Source organism: Chiloscyllium plagiosum, chromosome 2, assembly GCF_004010195.1.
Source record: "Chiloscyllium plagiosum isolate BGI_BamShark_2017 chromosome 2, ASM401019v2, whole genome shotgun sequence".
Classification (NCBI taxonomy): Eukaryota; Metazoa; Chordata; class Chondrichthyes; order Orectolobiformes; family Hemiscylliidae; genus Chiloscyllium; species Chiloscyllium plagiosum.
In genome coordinates this window covers 139,840,842-139,859,543 of record NC_057711.1, presented here as the reverse complement: position 1 = coordinate 139,859,543, position 18,702 = coordinate 139,840,842, and the positions used below count along the sequence as shown (strand labels likewise).

Sequence of the window (18,702 nt, the reverse complement as noted above, 5' to 3'; positions counted from 1 at the left end):
ACCTACACATCTTTGGCCTGTGGGAGGAAAGCAGAGCACCAGAGGGAACCCACAACAGAGAATGTGCAAATTTCACACTTAGTGGCTCAGAGCTGAAATTGAACGGAGGTCCCTGGCACTGTGAGGCGGCAGTGCTAACCACTGAGCCACCATGCCATCCAATACCATCCATCATGTTATGTTGCACTACCATTGTGCTAAATGTGATAGATTTAGAACAAAACCAGCAGCTTTAAGTGAGGTGCTGTAGCTTCCCTCAGCCAAGTGGTGGGTGTTCAGCATAGAAAAGGACAGCTGAAGGAGGGCCTTAGATAATAATTGGAATTTTGAGAGAATTGTAATAGCCCTGTGTCAATATTAACAGAGTAATTAGGCCTGTCCTTAAATCAGGACGTTCCATTAAAATGGAATTCAAAATTGACATATAGAGAAAATGACAGGAAATTTAGGGGTGTAGGCAGAAGCATACACTTTTTTTAATTATAGAATGATACAAAATACTTACAGGTTAAATGAAATTGCAAATATTATTAATGCATTGCTGCAAATAATTGACTTTATGGTCACTGCACCAGACACTGAAAATAAATGACTGGGACTAATGCCAATTGACAGAGATGAGATGATGTTCCACAACCAGATCAATAAGATGGGGAGAGAGTGAACTCACCAAGTTATTTTGTGAAGAATCTGAGGTGTTGATATTGTCATATGAAAACTAAACTTTTTCGGACCTACAAACACATTCCAGAAGACCAGATATAGGCAGGATCACAGCACTATTATCAGACATTGGAAGTTACCATCTTGGCATCACTTGCAAAATTATGTAACCAAATTATGTGACAATAAAACCTAATTCTAATTCTAAACACTCAAAGAGCAAATGTCTGTATCTTAGTCCACGCAGTAATTGTAAATAATGGAAAATTATTTTCTAAAGCTCATACAATTTCTGTACAAATTCTTCCCTTTGTGTCATTGTCTTAAGTTTCTTCATCCTGAAGCTGCAAAGGATGGCTTTAAGTGCTGCTTGGTTTCTCAACTGGAACATTGGATCCAGCTGCTCCAGGAGTAGATCGAGACGTTGGTCGTCTTGTTCCTACATTGAAACAGAAATACTAATGAGAAGAATGAAGTGATAGTTGAAGGACTCACCAACCAAAGGACAGGACAACAGAAGCTCCACCCCTGAAGCTGATGCATATTACTTGACATTCTTCTTCCACAGTGCTCAAATATCAGTTTGTTTATTTCATTGTCTTTTTGAAAAAGGTTAATGTCTCTGCAAAAATAGCATACTGAAGAATTTACTGCGTGGCCGTTAGGTGCTTGCAAATGACCTTTGCTGATCAGATTTCCTACACTGTTATAATTAATCTCAGTGTTGTCACTTAAATCTCAGCTAAACTGCATCCTCACGGCCATTCTACATTTCACTTATTCTACATTTAGCATCTGCAAGCCAGCTGTTTTCCCAACTGAATTTTTATTTTAGTCATTGGTTCTAAGCCCCATTTGAATTTGGAAGGACTGTTCACAAAGAGGTACTGTAATACATGCTTTCTGCTGCCCATTGGAGTCTTAGAGATGAATGATGATGTGTACCCAGATGCTGTGTTCTGAACAGCCTATATTCATAGTTATTAGCCATTTTATCAGTTTGCAACTGAACAGTTGCAGATTGAAGTTCCGGCTGACTGCAGAAATGCATTTATACATAATGTTCTCGTTGGCTTGGGGTCATCGTGTGATTTTTTTTTTTACCTCTGCTATGACTTGCTTTCACTTTAGGTTGCGGTAGCCACTAAAAGAAATTACATGATGTCCAAAGTGTGACAGCTTGATTGATGAAATTTCTTAGCTATAAAAAAGACAGCTACTGAAAGAAAACAAGATGGAAGCACTAGAACCACAGCCTGCATCTTAGTGCTGGGTGGGTCAGGATAAATGTGAATTTTAATGTGGAAATAAAAGGAGATATGAAACAGAAATTTTTGCCACTCCCAAAGACAAAAATATGAAATAGCTACAGAATGAAATAGTAAATCTCAGCAATTAAAAGCAGCAACCCTGTTATTGGTGCTGGAGAAAGCTGTGTTGTATTCTAAAATACACAGAGCAGAGGACTCAGGCTATAGAGATTTGGAAGGCTTTGAAGACATACTTTGAAGTCTTGACTAACATTACTTATGAATAGTATGTGTTCAATAGGGGAGAGGAAGACCCATCTGTATGAAGCTTGAGAGTTTGGACAGATGAGTTAGGATTATTTTAGGCATAAAATATCCTGCCAGAGAGCACATCTGCTAAGACAGGAGAAACCTACTGTCAAGAAAACTAATCGATATTTGCAAAAGTGCTGAGATTGTCAGTCATCAACAAAGGACTGTTAAATGAACAGACAAGGCTTTGCATTAGACTAAGAGGCGTTACAGACTGGGAATAATATATTGGGGAAAAAAGGGAAGAAATATTTGCAGAACAGCCAGCAGAAAGATAGAGGGTAGAAAACAGGATGTGAATATAGTGGAGGGTGTTGCACAAAAGAACAGAAAGCATGCGCAGAGTGGGAAAAGCAGTGTTCTAACTGCAGGAAGCTGAATCACTTTATATACAAACATTTGTCTAGAAAGAAGCAAATCAAGGGTATAACAATAGCTGCTGGACAGAGATCAGTCAATGAGACTGATGAGTCATTTCACACCATTCAACATGACGGCTTTGTCAGGTCTAAAGGGGATAAATGATTTGTGACTGTCAGAATGATGATGACAGAAAGAGAGCAATATGTGAACATGAAGTATCAGAAACTTTTTTTTAAATTCACTCATGGGAGGTGAGCATCACAGGCTGGTCCAATATTTATTGCTTATCTCTAGTTACTGTTGGGAAGGTGGTAGTGAGCTATCAGAGTTGCATGCAACATCATAAGCTTTGCAAATCTGTAAGAAGTGGTTCAAGACAGTGATTAATAAATGAAACCAATGGTAAAGTCCAGGCAATATGATGGAACAGTAATCATCCCAGGAGGGCAAGTGAAACTGAGGGCCTAATGCATTGAGGTAATGAAGAGCTGAAATTTCAGATAGTAGACATTACTCTCAGCAAAACAAGTCTAAAGCTTGAGCTGCGATGCTACTTCTGCCAAAGAAAGGTTTTCATAACCACTAAGCCATTGACTGCTGAATAGATCCTAAAAGATTATGAAATTATTCTTCAAGGTCTTGAATCACATTATCTTAACTGGATAAGAGCACAAGACTGAGAGTACTAGCAGTTCTCAAGTACAGCCTGAACGATAAGACAGAAAAAAATAGAGTAATGGGTAGTATGGGTGGTAGAGGCAGAAACCCTTATAACATTTTAGTAATTAGACATGTACTTGTGGTGCCAAGGCATGCAAGGCTATGGGCCAAATGCTGGAAAATGGGATTAGAACAGTTAGATGGTAGTTTTGACCAGTGTAAATTCAGTGGGCTCAAGGACCTTTTCTGTGTTGTAGATATCTATGACTATGAAGTTATCCAGTAAAATTCTTGTCTAATTTGTTAACAGAGTCTGAATGGCTACAGAAAGAGATGTGTTGTGGTAGTAGTCACGGAACAAGAAATAGTTTTCACTTGAATCAACAATATGAGCAGCAACAGCTCCTCATGCTGTGGACATCAACCCAGCAGAGATACTGGGCTGAATCTTCTCTTTTTTACAGCTTAGTCTGAGTTTAGTAAGGATTTCAGCCACAAGTTCGTATTCAACCGAACCCACCTCATTAACTACATAACCCACCCTGATGGCATTGCTAACATCTAATTCACCTTCATCTTGCCTTCCGCCATTTCCAGAACAAGTTGCCACAGCGGATATCCAGGAATTCACCAGAATCTCTTGCATACATGCCATCTTTAAAAGCCTGTTGTGTACCCAAACAAGCCTGCTAGTCCAGAGCTACCCTGCACAGTTCCTGACATTTGCCCCAGACATGGCAGACAGGGGGAAATCAGCATTTGTTTTGTGGGCAGGGACCTGGAAGACTTGCTGGATAGGGTGGTGCAGATGTGGGACTTCCTCTTCTTCCAGTGGGCGCCACAACTTCAGACCATGTCAACCTGGTCCAAGGTTAAAGCAATCTCAATCATCTGGAGGAAAGCCCGTCACTGCAGGAAGGTCATTGACTCTCTGCATTCTGCCACCATAAGTGTCACTATTTTCTCTCCAAAACCTCACACTGTGCTACTGTACCCAGCTCTGACAAAGGCTCATGCTCTTACATTCTCTTTATTGCCTGTAACATCTTCCCCACTCAGTCACCCACCCCAACCCTGATAACACTAACTCTACATGCCCTCTGTGCTATCTACTCGCTTGCTCAGGACATACTGTCACCTGCACCAATAGTAATGGCTCTGTGACCCACTTTCTTCTACTTCCCGAATACATCTCTCTCTTACATTCAAAGACAGACACCAATTCAGCAGAAAGAGTCAAGGTCGGTGGTGGACTGCCTGAAATTTAACTCTTCACCATTATGTAGAGACTGTTGTGACTCTGACTGCTGCAAGTGACTGACAGTGTCCAAGCCTCTGGGCTGATAGGGGAGGCTGCCCTTGACTTACTGTGCAAGGATGTCTTGAGTGAAGACTATCTCCTTGACATAATTAAGTCCTGCTGCCGACCAAGGTAAGATTCCTAGCTTTATGTCTGTGCTAATGTCTGAAACAAGAGCAAAGCTGTCTATTCATTTGGATGCTACAACATGATTGAAGTCTCAACTCTTCAAAGCATCCTGCTTTTGAGTTTAGAGCAGAGGAGATAGTAAAGTCAGAGCGAAAGTGCAGATGGTTGCTTCATCTTGTTATACTGGACACAGCATCACAGGGACCATGTACATCATTCCTTACTAAGCAGAGCTATGTACACAGTGTTGCATATTACGTAACATTGATATAGTATAACAATGTAACAAAGACACTGAAGCAGATGCAGTCTACCAGGAATCATTCTCCATCCTCCAATGATTAGCTGGAGGAAGATTTCTGCTACAAATCTTTGTTTAAGATCAGAGATTACTTTTTATCAAGGAAAAGCAAGCCTTTGTTGATGATAGAGATAACTGCAAAATTGAAATGATTTTTTAAAAATAGGCTTACAATTGCCCTTCAGAATACAGGGAAACACATGAACTTTTTCTAAACCCTAATCATAGAATCCCTGCAGTGCAGAAAGAGGCTTTTTGACCCATTAAGTCTGCAATGACCCTCTGAAGAGCATCCCATTCAGATTCACCCTCTCCCCCCATCCTTGTAACACCCCATTCCCCCTTGCTAATCCACCTAGCCTACACATTCCTGAACACTATGGGCAATTTAGCATGGCCAATCCACCTAACCTGCACATCTTCGGACTGTGGGAGGAAATTGGAGCACCTGCAGGAAACCCATACAGACACAGGGTTAATGTGCAAACTCCACACACACTTGCCCAAGGCTGGAATTGAGCCGGATCTGTGGTTCTGTGAGGCAGCAATGCTAACCACTGAGCCACCATGTCACCCTGATCTCCTTATTAATGATAATACACTCCTATTCTCTGATGGAATTCAGGAAATGTTCTTGTCTGCAAACAAGCTGCCATCCTCCTGCACTCTTCAGATCTGAGAACACTGTTGGAGTTAATGTCTCAAGTGAAAGGGAAGAGGGGAAGAGTGCTGAAAAGGAATAAAGAGTTTAATCTTCAAGGTTAAATGTTAATGATTAAATGAATACTGCAAAAGTACTTGAGGTGATGTAGAATAAAAGATTAATTATACCTTTGCTCTACAATAGCTACTCAGCACCTGTGAAAGGAGTTATGTCATAGTGACATCAGACCATGGAACTGAAACCTGAGTCTACCAGGTTCCAGAAGATGTCTCTCTTACCAACAGTTGGATACAGTTATATTGTATAAAACCTGTTAATGTTCACTTAAAGATGTAGAATTCATCTTATTACATTGAGTGCTTTTAGTTCTTATTGTCATTGCAAAATGATGTCTCCCATAGACAATTGTGACGTGTGAAGAATATGCTGATAGGACCAGGTGATGTAGATTTGAAAGAGGTCTGTGTGGAGCATAAAGTTTGCATCAACCTGTTTTAATGCCAATTTCTATATTTAAATAATATTCAGTTGAGACAGTAAAACTGATCATAGTAATTGTAATGAGGTCAGCCAGTTGGACCTAATAACATAGGAGTTCCCTGATTGGATAGGATTAAAAACCTCAGAACTCTGGCTGACAGATAGTGTGGAAATTGAATAATGATTCATGCACCTTGTGTCTTTCACTGTCTCACACCTACACACACCACATGGGTGCTGGGGAAAAAATAAGCACTACCGCAGTTAGGCGGTAGTGTGGGGTTAAATTAATAAAAGAATAAAAAAACAAGAGTGTTTAATCACACAGTACTGCAAAAAGAATAAAAAAAACAGGGACTTCTATTTTGATTTAGTCCCTACCCTCCCCAGGAAAAAGAAAAAGAGAGCTGGTTCTGAGGAAGCTGGATCAGTGTCAAGGACTCTCCAAGTGTAAATAAAGGGTGATGGTGATGGGATACTGGCCTGTGTGGAGTTACTTTACTGATCACTAGGATTTGTTTTGAACTCAAGTATGAAACGATTTCTATCTATTAACCTGCCTATCCCATTATAGAGACATCTGTCTTCTGTACCAACATTCCTTGATCGGTGGAAAGCTGGAGGTTGAAAGTCAAGTACCAATGTAAGCTCTAACAGACACCATGGCATTCAGTGTGGAAGGGTTTGTGTTTAATGCACAATCTTCTGAGTTTCTGTTCTTTGTTTTGCCTTCTACAGGAAGGCACTGAGTAGAGAAGAAGAAGGTAAATCAGACGACCATTCATCTCAGAATGATGGCAGACATCTCCAAGTAAATTTTGCAATGCTTTTAAAAATACTTCATGTGGAGACCCAGCATGGAAACCTGACCAATAATCACATAATTCACCTGTTTGTCTGTGTATTACATTGTGTGTCCATTTCTTTTATAACCATACGCTTGTAAGCATACATACTTATATGTGCCTCAGTGTGTTTGTGAGTATTTCTATATGTGCCTTTAGTATACAAGTGTATACAAGTGTGTTTCTTTATCAGTAATATAACTGCATCCTTGCCCTGCAGGCAAATGGCCTTTCATATTAGGTGTCTTACTACCTAATACACAGCATTAATCACCAATTCTAACTGCCAACATATTTTCCTCAAAATGAGAGAAAAAAGTGCAAAATGATGTCACGAATTAGAAATAAATTATTTTTTTCCAAATATAAAAATGGTGCCACTATTTAATTTCACTTAAAATCATTGATCTCAACATTGTATTTTTTTCTCAAATAGAATTAAACCTGTTATGGGCCTTTTGTTTTTATTTAATTCTTGTAGTTAACAGGTTTTCCATTCTAAAAATAAAACACCAATTTCTTTCAGCAAGACAACTTGCCAGACCTTTCATGACTCCTGTGGCAGCCTGAGGGACCCAGTTATATTGGTATGGGAGTTTCCCCACACCTCACCTAAATATCAACAGCAATTAGAGTTTCTGGTCTATATGGGCTGTCAGGTACGCTGCAATGTGGGCACATGACTACCTGAGAGGTACCTGCCCCTAAATATTCTGGTAGATGATTGGAAATCTTACCACAACTTCAAGATTCATATTACCATGGGGTTTTGCAGGACCATTGTTTGTAGCATGTTTAATACAGTATTTTTTACATAGAGTATATATGTTTTGTCATTTTATTAACGCAAAGGTTACAAATACCAATTCCACTACAGCATGCTGTGAAGTTGAATTTGATAAGTCTGATTATTTGTAGATTGAGACAAAAAAAACATTTAGTTACTGAATTGTAATCACCAGCTATTTAAAAATAGGAAACTCATTTAAATGATACGTGGCTTTACTGCACAGTGTATGGCTGATTCTTGCTGCTTCCTGAGGTGCTGTAAAAAACTGCTCAATTACAAAGAATCAAGAAGAAAGCCTACCACTACAATCTCAGGGTAATTACATATAATTAATAAATAGTAATCTTGCAATGTTACTGAATCTGAATAATAAATATATATTCCACCCTACATTATAAAGAGATGTAAGGCCAATGTTTCCATAGTTTGTTCAATGTTTCAAAAAGCAGAAGTGCATTAACAGAAGTGGGTGAACGGTTAATGTAGTCTTTAGATTAGATTACTTTACAGTGTGGAAACAGGCCCTTCGGCCCAACAAGTCCACACCGACCCGCCGAAGCGCAACCCACCCATACATTTACTCCTTACCTAACACTACGGGCAAATTAGCATGGCCAATTCACCTGACCTGCACATCTTTGGACTGTGGGAGGAAACCGGAGCACCCGAAGCAAACCCACGCAGACACAGGGAGAATGTGCAAACTCCACACAGTCAGTCGCCTGAGGCGGGAATTGAACCCGGGTCTCTGGCGCTGTGAGGCAGCAGTGCTAACCACTGTGCCACCATGCCGCCCAACTATTTGTAAAAATAAAGAACAAACCAACATATTATAAAATATCTTTCATATTCTCAGGACATCCCAAACTGTTTCACAGACAATGAATTACTTTTGAATTGTTATCTGATGTCATGGTACTGGTTAATGGATAAAACTTGTTCAGGATCACCTGGATAATGTCTTTCAGATAGTCCTATGGGATCATGTGTGAACCCTAGAGTTCAGGCTACCCTTGGTTTACTTCCTCATTTGAATGATGGAACCTCTGACAGTGCTATCGTTCTTCAACCATGTACCACTGTGCTGCATTTCTACCATTATTATGAGAAAAATACAGAGTTTGTTTGTTAAAACTAATTATATTAAACCACTGATCCAGGGTTAAAGGAAGAAGGGAAGTGAATCACATCAGTACAGGCAGCGATATGGATGGCTCACAAAAACCTTCAAGGGTAAAAAACAAAAGAACTGCAGATGCTGTAAATCAGAAACAAAAACAGACGTCACTGGAAAAGCTCAGCAGATCTGGCAGCATCAGTTCTGAGGAAAGGTCACTTGATCTGAAATACTAACGCTGATCTGTCTCCACAGATGCTTCCAGACGTGCTGAACCTTCAAGAGTAGTTATAGGCAGTACATGTTGGCCTTGCCATGTGTGCTCAACTGCATCTATGTGTGTTTCTATATCCATGTGTCTTTGCGCATGTCTATATTTGTTATGTCCCTGTATATTAGTTAAACATTGTCTTACCTCTTGGACCAAAGTGCTGTAAGTAGCAGTGATTGCAGTATGGCTTCTCATCATACTAAACAAAATTGAAAAAATGGGAAGTCAAGTCAAAATAAAGAGAAATAGTTTCATTTCCTATAAATAATTTCAATAGCAAATTATCACATCCTTAGAATGTCCCAGAATTCATCACAACCAATTAATTTTTAAAAGCAGTCAAATTTTCCATAACAAACAGCACCCTATTTGCTGGATGTACTTGCATGCAACATTTAAGATCAATAGTCAGTGGTATATTTTTGGTGGTATTGGTTGAAAAGGTATTGGCAGCAAGTTAATCAGGACAGCTACCTATTCTTTTCACAAATAGCATAAAGGATATTTTACATCTATCTCAATAGCCGAATGGGGCCTGATTTAATATCCCATTCAAAAGGCAACTCCTCTGACACAATAGCACTCAGTTCCTCCAAATGACTTTAAATTCACAAACATGGGCACATTAGCCAAGGTTTATAACTAATCATTTCACATCAAAAAACAACATTAGTAAGCATTACACCAATCACAGTAGGAAATTATTTTCTTGAAGTGAATAAGATCTAAAGTTTTTTTATTAAAATGTATCCCAAGTTGCTGCCGGTGAACCTGCTAAATAAGATAAGAGCCCATGGTGTTAGGGGCAGTGTACCGGCATGGATAGAGGATTGACTGACTGAAGGTAGAAAGTAGGGATAAAGTGAACTTTTTCAGGATGACAGCCAGTGACTTGTGGATTTCCATAGGGGTCAGTGTTGGGACCACACTAATCACGTTATACATTAGTGATCTGGTTGAAGGAACTGAGGGCATTGTTGCTAAGTTTGCAGATGACACAAAGTTAGGTGGAGAGACAGGTAGTGTTGAGGAAGTGGGGAGGCTGCAGAAGAATTTGGACAGGCTATAAAAGTGGATAAAGAAGTAGCAGATGGAATGTAATGTGGGTAAGTGTGAGGTTATGTACTTTGGTAGGAAGAGTAGAGGCATAGACTATTTCCTAAATAGTGAAAGGTTTTGGAAATCTGAAACAAAGGACATAGGAGTCCTGGTTCAGAAATGTGTTAAGGTTAACATGCAGGTTCAGTGGCAGTTGGGAATGCAAATGCAATAGTTGTATTCATTTCAAGAGGTCTAGAATGCAAAAGCAGAGATGTACTGCTGCGGATGTAGGCACTGGTCGGACTGCATTTGGAATATTGTGAGCAGTTTTGGGCCCGATATCTCAGGAAGCATGTGGTGGCATTGGAGGATATATAAGAATGATCCCAGGGATGAAGAGCTTGTCATATGACGAGTAGTTGAGGACTCTGGGTCTGTATGTGATGGACTTTAGAAGGATGAGGGGGGATCTGATTGAAACTTACAGAACTGAAATGAAGAGGAATTTCTTCAGCCAGGAGGTGGTTAATCTGTGGGACTCACTGCTGCAGAAGGCTGTGGAGGCCAAATCATTGTGTATTTAAGAGATAGATAAGTTCTTGATTAATAAGTGAATCAAGGGGTATTGAGAAGAGGTAGGAGAGTGGGATTGAGAAACATATCAGATATGATTGAATGGTGGCTCAAACTTGATGGACTGAACGCCTAATTCTGCTCCTATATCTTATAGACTTATGGTCTTAAGTCAGATGGAAATGTGCCTGGATGAGAAGTATACTGTATCCACAGATGGTACTTAAAAAAAAAAAAGTTTGCATTTTTCTGCTCTCCATGACATATTCCCTTGACATCCACATTCTGCTCATCAATTTCATATTTCAGCCCTATCTTTAGACTATCGGCTTCCTCTGGGTTTTAGTCTAAAAATCCTTCTCTGAAGTACTTCCAATCCATTTAAATCCTTCTATAAGGATGGAGACCAATTGTGTACAAAGTACTCCAACCAGCATTCCCTAGAGTTTTCTTACTATGCAGAGGCATCCGAATGTTGTGCAGTGACCTTTGGAACTGGAAGTCAGTGCTGCAATCAGTATTTGGACACCAGTCACCGTGTGCAGAACATTGGAATGACTGCACCCATGTGCAACTACACAGCTTAGAGAGACCTTTGCTCCAGATGCAGTCTCAGCAGTCCCCTGTATAACCGAAGAATTACCTCACTGCTCTTGCATTCAATTCCTCTCAATAAATGATAACATTCTATTAGCTTTCCTGATTAGTTATTATACCAGCTCACTTCAATGATTCATACACTAGGACACCCAGGTCTCTCTGCAACTCAGGGCTCTGCAACCACTTACCATTTGGATTTGATTCTTTTGTATTCTTCAAAGTTTGGGTGAAGATTTGTAGCTCGGGTGCTCGTTGTTGTGGTTCTGTTCGCCGAGCTGGAAATTTTTGTGGCAAACGTTTCGTCCCCTGTCTAGGTGACATCCTCAGTGCTTGGGAGCCTCCTGTGAAACGCTTCTGTGGTGTTTCCTCCGGCATTTATAGTGACCTGTCCCTGCCGCTTCCGGTTGTCAGTTTCAGCTGTCTGCTGTAGTGGCCGGTATATTGGGTCCAGGTCGATGTGTTTGTTGATGGAGTTTGTGGATGAGTATCATGCTTCTAGGAATTCCCTGGCTGTTCTTTGTTTGGGTTGCCCTATAATGGTAGTATTGTCCCAGTCGAATTCATGTTGCTTGTCATCTGCGTGTGTGGCTACTAAGGATAGCTGGTCGTGGTCTTTTGTATTCTTTCCGTCAAAATGCCTGTTCCCAAACTGCAACTGTGCATTTCTATTTAATCATTGTGAGATCTTCCATGTTTAACACATAACCTAAGCTATGTTTATTTTCTTTTCCAAACAACGTAACCACTGTTTACTTATAAAATGGACGATCCATTAAACAGAGCAATTTTCTGTGAAATGTCAGGTAAAGAGGTGGCTTGCCTGCATTGAACCTTGAACTTACTGCCACAGTCAAGCTTGACTTCTATACACCATTGCATCAACTATGCTCTTTGTCTTGGCAGTTGAGGCTAGACCGCCTCAAAATATTTTAAGAAGATAGCCTAAACCCTATCATTTTCTTATAAAGGCAAATGTGAAGTGGATGTTCCAGGTTTTATGCAACTGGTCAAATCATTTGGCTTTAAGCAAAACAGAATTTATTTAATCATTACAGTTGAAACACGAACAAAAGAAAACAGAATTTAGAATAAATAACTATTGGCAAACTTAACCGATCTGATACAGTAACTATTACCAATTAATTGTTCCAATATAGTAACATCCCATAAGTACACCCCTTGGCAAAAAGGCAAATTCAAACAGATTCTTGCAGACAGGAAGGAACAATGTTCAGAGAGAGAGATCTCAAGAGCAAGTCAGAAGAGTCCTTTATTGAAGCTTGCAACACTTCTGGACTCCAACATTTTGTGACTGCTACAGCAAAAAAAAATTTTTTTAAAACCTGAAATGGGAGAACTGGCCATTTGCCTTCCATTTCTTCGCTGTTTCCCCCGAGATTCTTCGGCACCTCTGCTTTTGCAATCTCTCTTCAAAAATGCCAAGCACAAAATAACCTTTTCAAAGTGGCAGCATAGTCACAAATTGTACCAGCAGCCATTGCTTCCACTGAGTTCTTTCCATACATGCACTACCCTCTGTGTGAAAAGGTTGGCCTTTAAGTCCTTTTTAAATCTTTCCCTTTTCAATTTAAACCTATGCTCTCTAGTTTTGGACTGCCCTATCCATGGGAAAAGACCTTGACTATTCATGCTATACACGCCCCTCAGCCTCCGACACTCCAGGAAAAATAACCTCAGACTATTCAGTCTTTCCCTTTAGCGCAAACCTCCAACCCTGGCAATATAAAATACAACCCAAACTTCTACCTCAACCATTAACTCAAAAGAAAACTACTGTCTCTATGCTCTTCGTTTTAAGTCTCATAAATTTAATGTTTTCTCTATTGTTGTTCATTCTATTCCTCATCGCTATGAGAAATTACCTGCTTTTACCGACCCTGTCCCATCAGGTTTATAATTTTGAGCATTTCTATTACCTCACCTCATAACTTGTACTGTTCTAATGAGAAAACAATTAATTTTTTTAAATCATGCCTAGTCAATTGCACTATAGTATCTCAAAAACCTCAACATCCTTCCTGTGGTGTTAAGGCCAATTCTGCACACAGTACTCCAACCGAAATCTTAGTAAAGCTTAGATAGGTTCAAATGATTTCTTCTTCAGGTCTGGGGAGGGGGAAGCAGGCTGAGAGATAAATAGGGGGAGGGGTGGAGCTAGGGGAAAAGGTAGGTGGGATAGCAGTAGGTGGGTGAAGTTAGCAGCTGATGGCGATAGGTCGGTGGGAAGTATGGAGCCGATTAGGTGGGAAGGAAAATGGACCGGTAAGTCAGGTCAAGAGGATGGATCTGAATCAGAGGGTTGGATCTGGGATGGGGTGGGATTCCTTGATCTGGGATGGAGTGGAGTTCCTTCAGTTTCCAGCTTTCTGATTTCTGCATCCACTTTTGCCGTAAGCAAATGGCACTGGGTGGGCCTTACAGAATTGTGGAATTGCTTCCTGTTCAACATACAAGTTGGTCTTGGCTCCTTTGATGGTCCTTAGACTTTCCTGAAAAACTTTCAGTTACTTAAAAGGACTTTACTCAGACAGCCAATTTCTAATCGAAAAATGTTGAGCCAATCTAGGTGAATCTTTCTCAACCAATTTCATCCCATCAGATTTGGGCCCCAGCCTTTTACTATAATCAGTGGTAACTGAACCAGCTGCTTCCCAGTATAGGTCCACAGTCTTGTGCAAACATGAGGGTTCGAGTACAGAGAGAATTTTGTTAAAGACTGGTTCTGCAATCACTGATACAGCTGTATTGGTATCAACCTCCATTAGAACCAGGTGATCATTTAACCAGATTTATTTTGATTGGTTTGGATTAAGATGTTGCTCAGCAATTTAACTGTTCAAAGCCAAATGTAGGTGGACTTGCTAGGGTGTGCCCGCTCGTGGATAACAGCCCATGAGTTCTCCTATTCAATTTAGGTCTGAGAGTCTCTTTTGCTGTCGTCCTAAGTCTGCATCCTAGCAGCAACTACAATGGCTTGCCAGTCCAGATCCTGAGGAAAATTTAAATCATTTGGAGGAGGCTTGGCTTTGTTTTGGGGTTTTGCTGGGGCCTGACTTAGAATCCCTCTGTTCAGGGTATGTCCTGATTGAGGCTATGCAATTGCTTTCACTCAAATGGTGTTCCCCAAGCTCAGTCGGACTGACTTCCATCGGAATATCCTATAACTCATATGCTCCATTGCCCACATTTACCAATGATTAAGCCAGTTGTAATGCCTATTTGGAGATCAGTTGGGCATCAATTGGTAGATGCTTTTGCATGGTTACATCATTAATCCCACATACCAAACATTCTCTCAGAATTTCATTGAGGGTTAAACCAAAGTGACATGCCTCTGCCAATCATCTTAACCTCGTCAAAAATTCCAGTACAGATTTCTTGGTTCAGAAATTGCTGAATAAAACATCTCAGAATTTGAGAAGTCTTAGGGTCGTAATATTCCTTAACAAAATCCATCAACTCTTGAATGGTTTTAGTATGTGATACCTGAGGCAAAGTTAGGCTCCTAATAACCGAAAAAGCTGTGGGTCCACAATCTGTCAGGAGAATTACTTGTTGCGTTTCACCTGTCCCAAAGTCATTTACCCAGAAAAATAAATGAATTTTTTGAACATACTGGGCTCTGTCTTCAACAGCAGAATTGAACAAGTCAAGCTTCCCAAATAACAGCATGATGCCAGAAATGCTTACCACAAAACAAAGATGACTGTTGCAAGAGAATTTCTTCAGGCGCATGCTTTTCTCTTGTCACCACTGATATATAACCATCATAACAGAGGCCGATATCCTATCACCAAGTCACCCTTTATTTATGTATGGAGAGTCCTTGACACTTGATCCAGCTCCGGCAGAGCCAACTCTCAGAGTGAACAGGATGTCTGACAATTCTGTTTATATCTGATTGGACCAGATTAATAGCCCTAATCAGGGAACTCATCTTCCATGAGGTCCACCTGGCTGACCTTATTACAATCACTACAACTACCAAAGCAATCAGGACAAAAATCAATTTTATGAGGTTGATCAGGTTATTATAAGACCATAAGAATTAGGAACAGGAGTAGACCATTCAGCCCCTTGAGGCTGCTCTGCCATTCTATAGGATAATGGTTGATCTAACATTACTCATGTTCACTTTCCTGCCTTTTCCCTATACAGTAACCCTTGATTGCCCTGCTGGTCAAGAGTCTATCTGTCTCAGTCTTAAATATACACCTAGACTCCTGTGGTGCAGAGGTAATGTCCCTATCTCTGAACCAGGAGACATGGTACCTGCTCCAGAGATGTGTAATAACACGTCAGAACTGGTTGATTAAAAATATCTACACAAGGACTCTGCCCCCATGATTCTCATTGGCAAGGCCCTACAAACAGCTCTGATTCAAAATATATGTTTGGTCATGGAGAAAGAAATGCTAGCTCAGCCATCAGGAGAAATCCCCTGCTTTTTAATTCGTTGCATTCACTTCAATAGTCTTTGGATGGGACATTAACTACTGGAATTCATGTTGAGTATTCTCTGTTAACCAACACACAGAGGAGATATTACTATCCTGTTTTACAGAGGCTGTAACACTGCTACATATTATATTAATCTTCACATTTTTATGATTGATAATTTGACCCATCCATTACAAAGAAGTGCACATGAATAAAAGTTTAAAGCATGAATTTTTATGTAAGCTTAGTTTGAATGTATTTATATGGCAACAGTTGTCGTTCTGAAGGATTTGATTCTGAGGTATTGTAGAGTTACTTGTAAAGATGAGTGATGTGGTTTGAATTACCAATAATCCTTTAAAATGTGCAAAACCTCATTTTAAAATGCACTTATGTGCAGTCTGACTTTCACCATGGAAAAGAACTGACTTCAATAAATGTGATTGAATTAATACCCTTTATTTGTACCAACAGTTTGAGAGGCAGTTACTTATATTACAGCCATCCATTCACATTGGTGTGTAAGCGAACACACTCGTGTACACAACTGAACTTGCACAAAATGGCTGTAGCCAATTCACCCACTGCTTAAACATGCAACCCCAAAGACAATCACATTCTCCCAGATACCCTGTCATGTAAATAAGGAATGCTCAGCAATGGAACTCTAACTCAGATTTTAAAAAAATTTATATATTTGCTCATGGGATGTGGGCTTTGCTGGCTGACCAGCATTTATTGCCCATTCCTAGTTGCCCTTGAGAAGGTGGTTGTGCGCTTCCTTCTTGAACTCTGCAGTCTCTCTGCTGTAGGTAGACCCATAATGCCCTTAGAGAGGGAAGACAGAATTTTGGCCCAGATGATACATTAAACGATGATACGTAATTAGTTTCAAATCGATATATAGACTGGAGAAAAAAGGATGTTGATGTTCATGATTAAAAAGCAAGCCCCAAATGTTCTGATTGCTTACAATTCCCAAAAGGAGAGAGCAGATATAGAGTAAGTTTGAGGAGACAGATTATAGTCACAATACAGCTAAACAGTTAAATACTTGGGCAGACAGATGGAGGTTCAACACATTACATACCTCTGCATGTTGGCCTGGACTTAACTGGCGCTTACATCGATAGCATTTTAGACAAAGAGGGTGATAGTCTTTGCCTAAAGATCGCTTTCTCTCCGCTGTAAAAAGAAAAAATGATAATGAGGGATTCTATTAAATCAAAATCTGAAGTAATTTTTTTCTAATGTTTTTAAAAATGTCAATATTTGTTTGATTCATGATGCCACATTAGAAACTAGATACATCTTCCTTCCTTTGCTGAAAGCTTTAATATCCTTTTTCTTTGATTATTGTAGCAATGTTAAACTGAAGCCACTTTCCTGTGCATCTTTTAAAATGGTGAATGAAACAAAGTGTCATTGTGATGAGGTTTTTTTTTAGAAATTAAAGCGTGGCCACTTAATCTTTGCTTTTTGTGCAATGACAATTAAATCAGAAATAAAACAAAGAACCATGGATGCTAGAAATCTGAAACAGAAACACAAATTGCTGGAGAAACTCAGCAGGTGTGGCAGCATCCATGGAGAGAAAACCAGATTGACAATTCAGGTTCAGTGTCCCTTCTTCAGAACTCCCAGTTAGCTCTGCTTCCTGTCCACAGATACTGCCACACCTGCTGAGTTTGACCAGCAATACATTGCTTTTGTGACAATTAAATCAGTATTTGATCGATAGAAAGATCAGTTCTTCCTTCTCGCAAATGTGCATATGATAAGCTGCTCTGACAACATCAGGCTATTTCCTCTTGGCCTAAGACCCCGCCATATATTTCATAAGGAGGAAAATTTATTAACTCTATTATATCTTACCAACATCCATATTTACTTTGTACTGATTAATTTCAAAACTTTAACAATTAAAGATTGAAGTCACTCACAAGCCAAGCACTTACATCTCACATACGTTTCACACCAGCAATGGCTGAGCTAACAGTTTCCAAGTATCTTTGCAACGTGTTGTTTCAACTCAGAAAGTCTGGCTGAGGCCCAATTCAACCAGTTATAGAAAGGACACATCCTTTGAGGACAACACAGTTGACGCACATTAATTACTACTGCCATTTTTTGTCAAATAATAATGTCAGTTGTGTTGCACAACACTGCATCAACATGAACAGGAACAAACTATATCAACTGGATTACAGAATTAATTCTTACTTCAGCTCAGCTCTATATTAGAAAGAACACAGACTTACCAAAATAGACAGGTTTTGCACAAATTGGACAGTATGAAATCATCTTCTGAAATCTTGTCTTATTCAATTGTACAGCAGATGCTGTTTTTTAAAAAAATACATAACACTGACAGGAAAAGCAGCAAGTGTGACGTGTTTAACGTCAAAGACAGGATGTGGTTTTCTTTAAGGGCAACCATTAACGAAGTCTCTGATATGTTGAACTAAAACATCCATATATTGCCAACCAAAACCTACAAAGTAACACAATCAGAATATTTCCAAAAATCTTATTAGTTTTCCAGCCCTTAATGTGGAGGCTAAGCATTAAAAAATGTGACAGGAATCTTCCTGAAAGCTTTTAAAACAGATGTTTTTATTTCATTTTTTTATTTCGAATGCTATTTTAACCAATATTGTGGGGAAAGTTTCAAGATGGTATGCTTCATTTCCGTCACCAACAACAATTTTTTTTTACATCTAAAGTGTTAGAAAGTAAGATCAAGTTTGTGAATATTTATATTAAAAAATTCAGAATGTATTAAGAATCTCCCTTAATACATAACCCAGTTGTTTCATGCCAGAGTTTGATATTGGAAATTTGCAGATTGTTCCCAATGTCTTATGGAGTTGTTCAGAGTT

The 18,702-nt window shown here is 39.5% G+C and overlaps 1 protein-coding gene across 1 annotated transcript; it reads right to left on the bottom strand.

Annotated features, from left to right (window-relative positions):
- Positions 1–452: 452 nt before the first annotated feature.
- On the bottom strand, positions 453–18,205 carry zgc:195282 (uncharacterized protein LOC100192223 homolog). The gene is made up of 4 exons (XM_043719595.1): positions 18,082–18,205; positions 16,911–17,005; positions 9,290–9,344; positions 453–1,102 (listed from the first exon to the last, which is right to left on the bottom strand). The coding sequence occupies exons 1-4, from the start codon at positions 18,122–18,124 to the stop codon at positions 1,023–1,025; spliced, it is 273 nt and encodes a 90-aa protein (XP_043575530.1). The 5' UTR covers positions 18,125–18,205; the 3' UTR covers positions 453–1,022.
- Between the last annotated feature and the right edge of the window lie 497 nt (positions 18,206–18,702).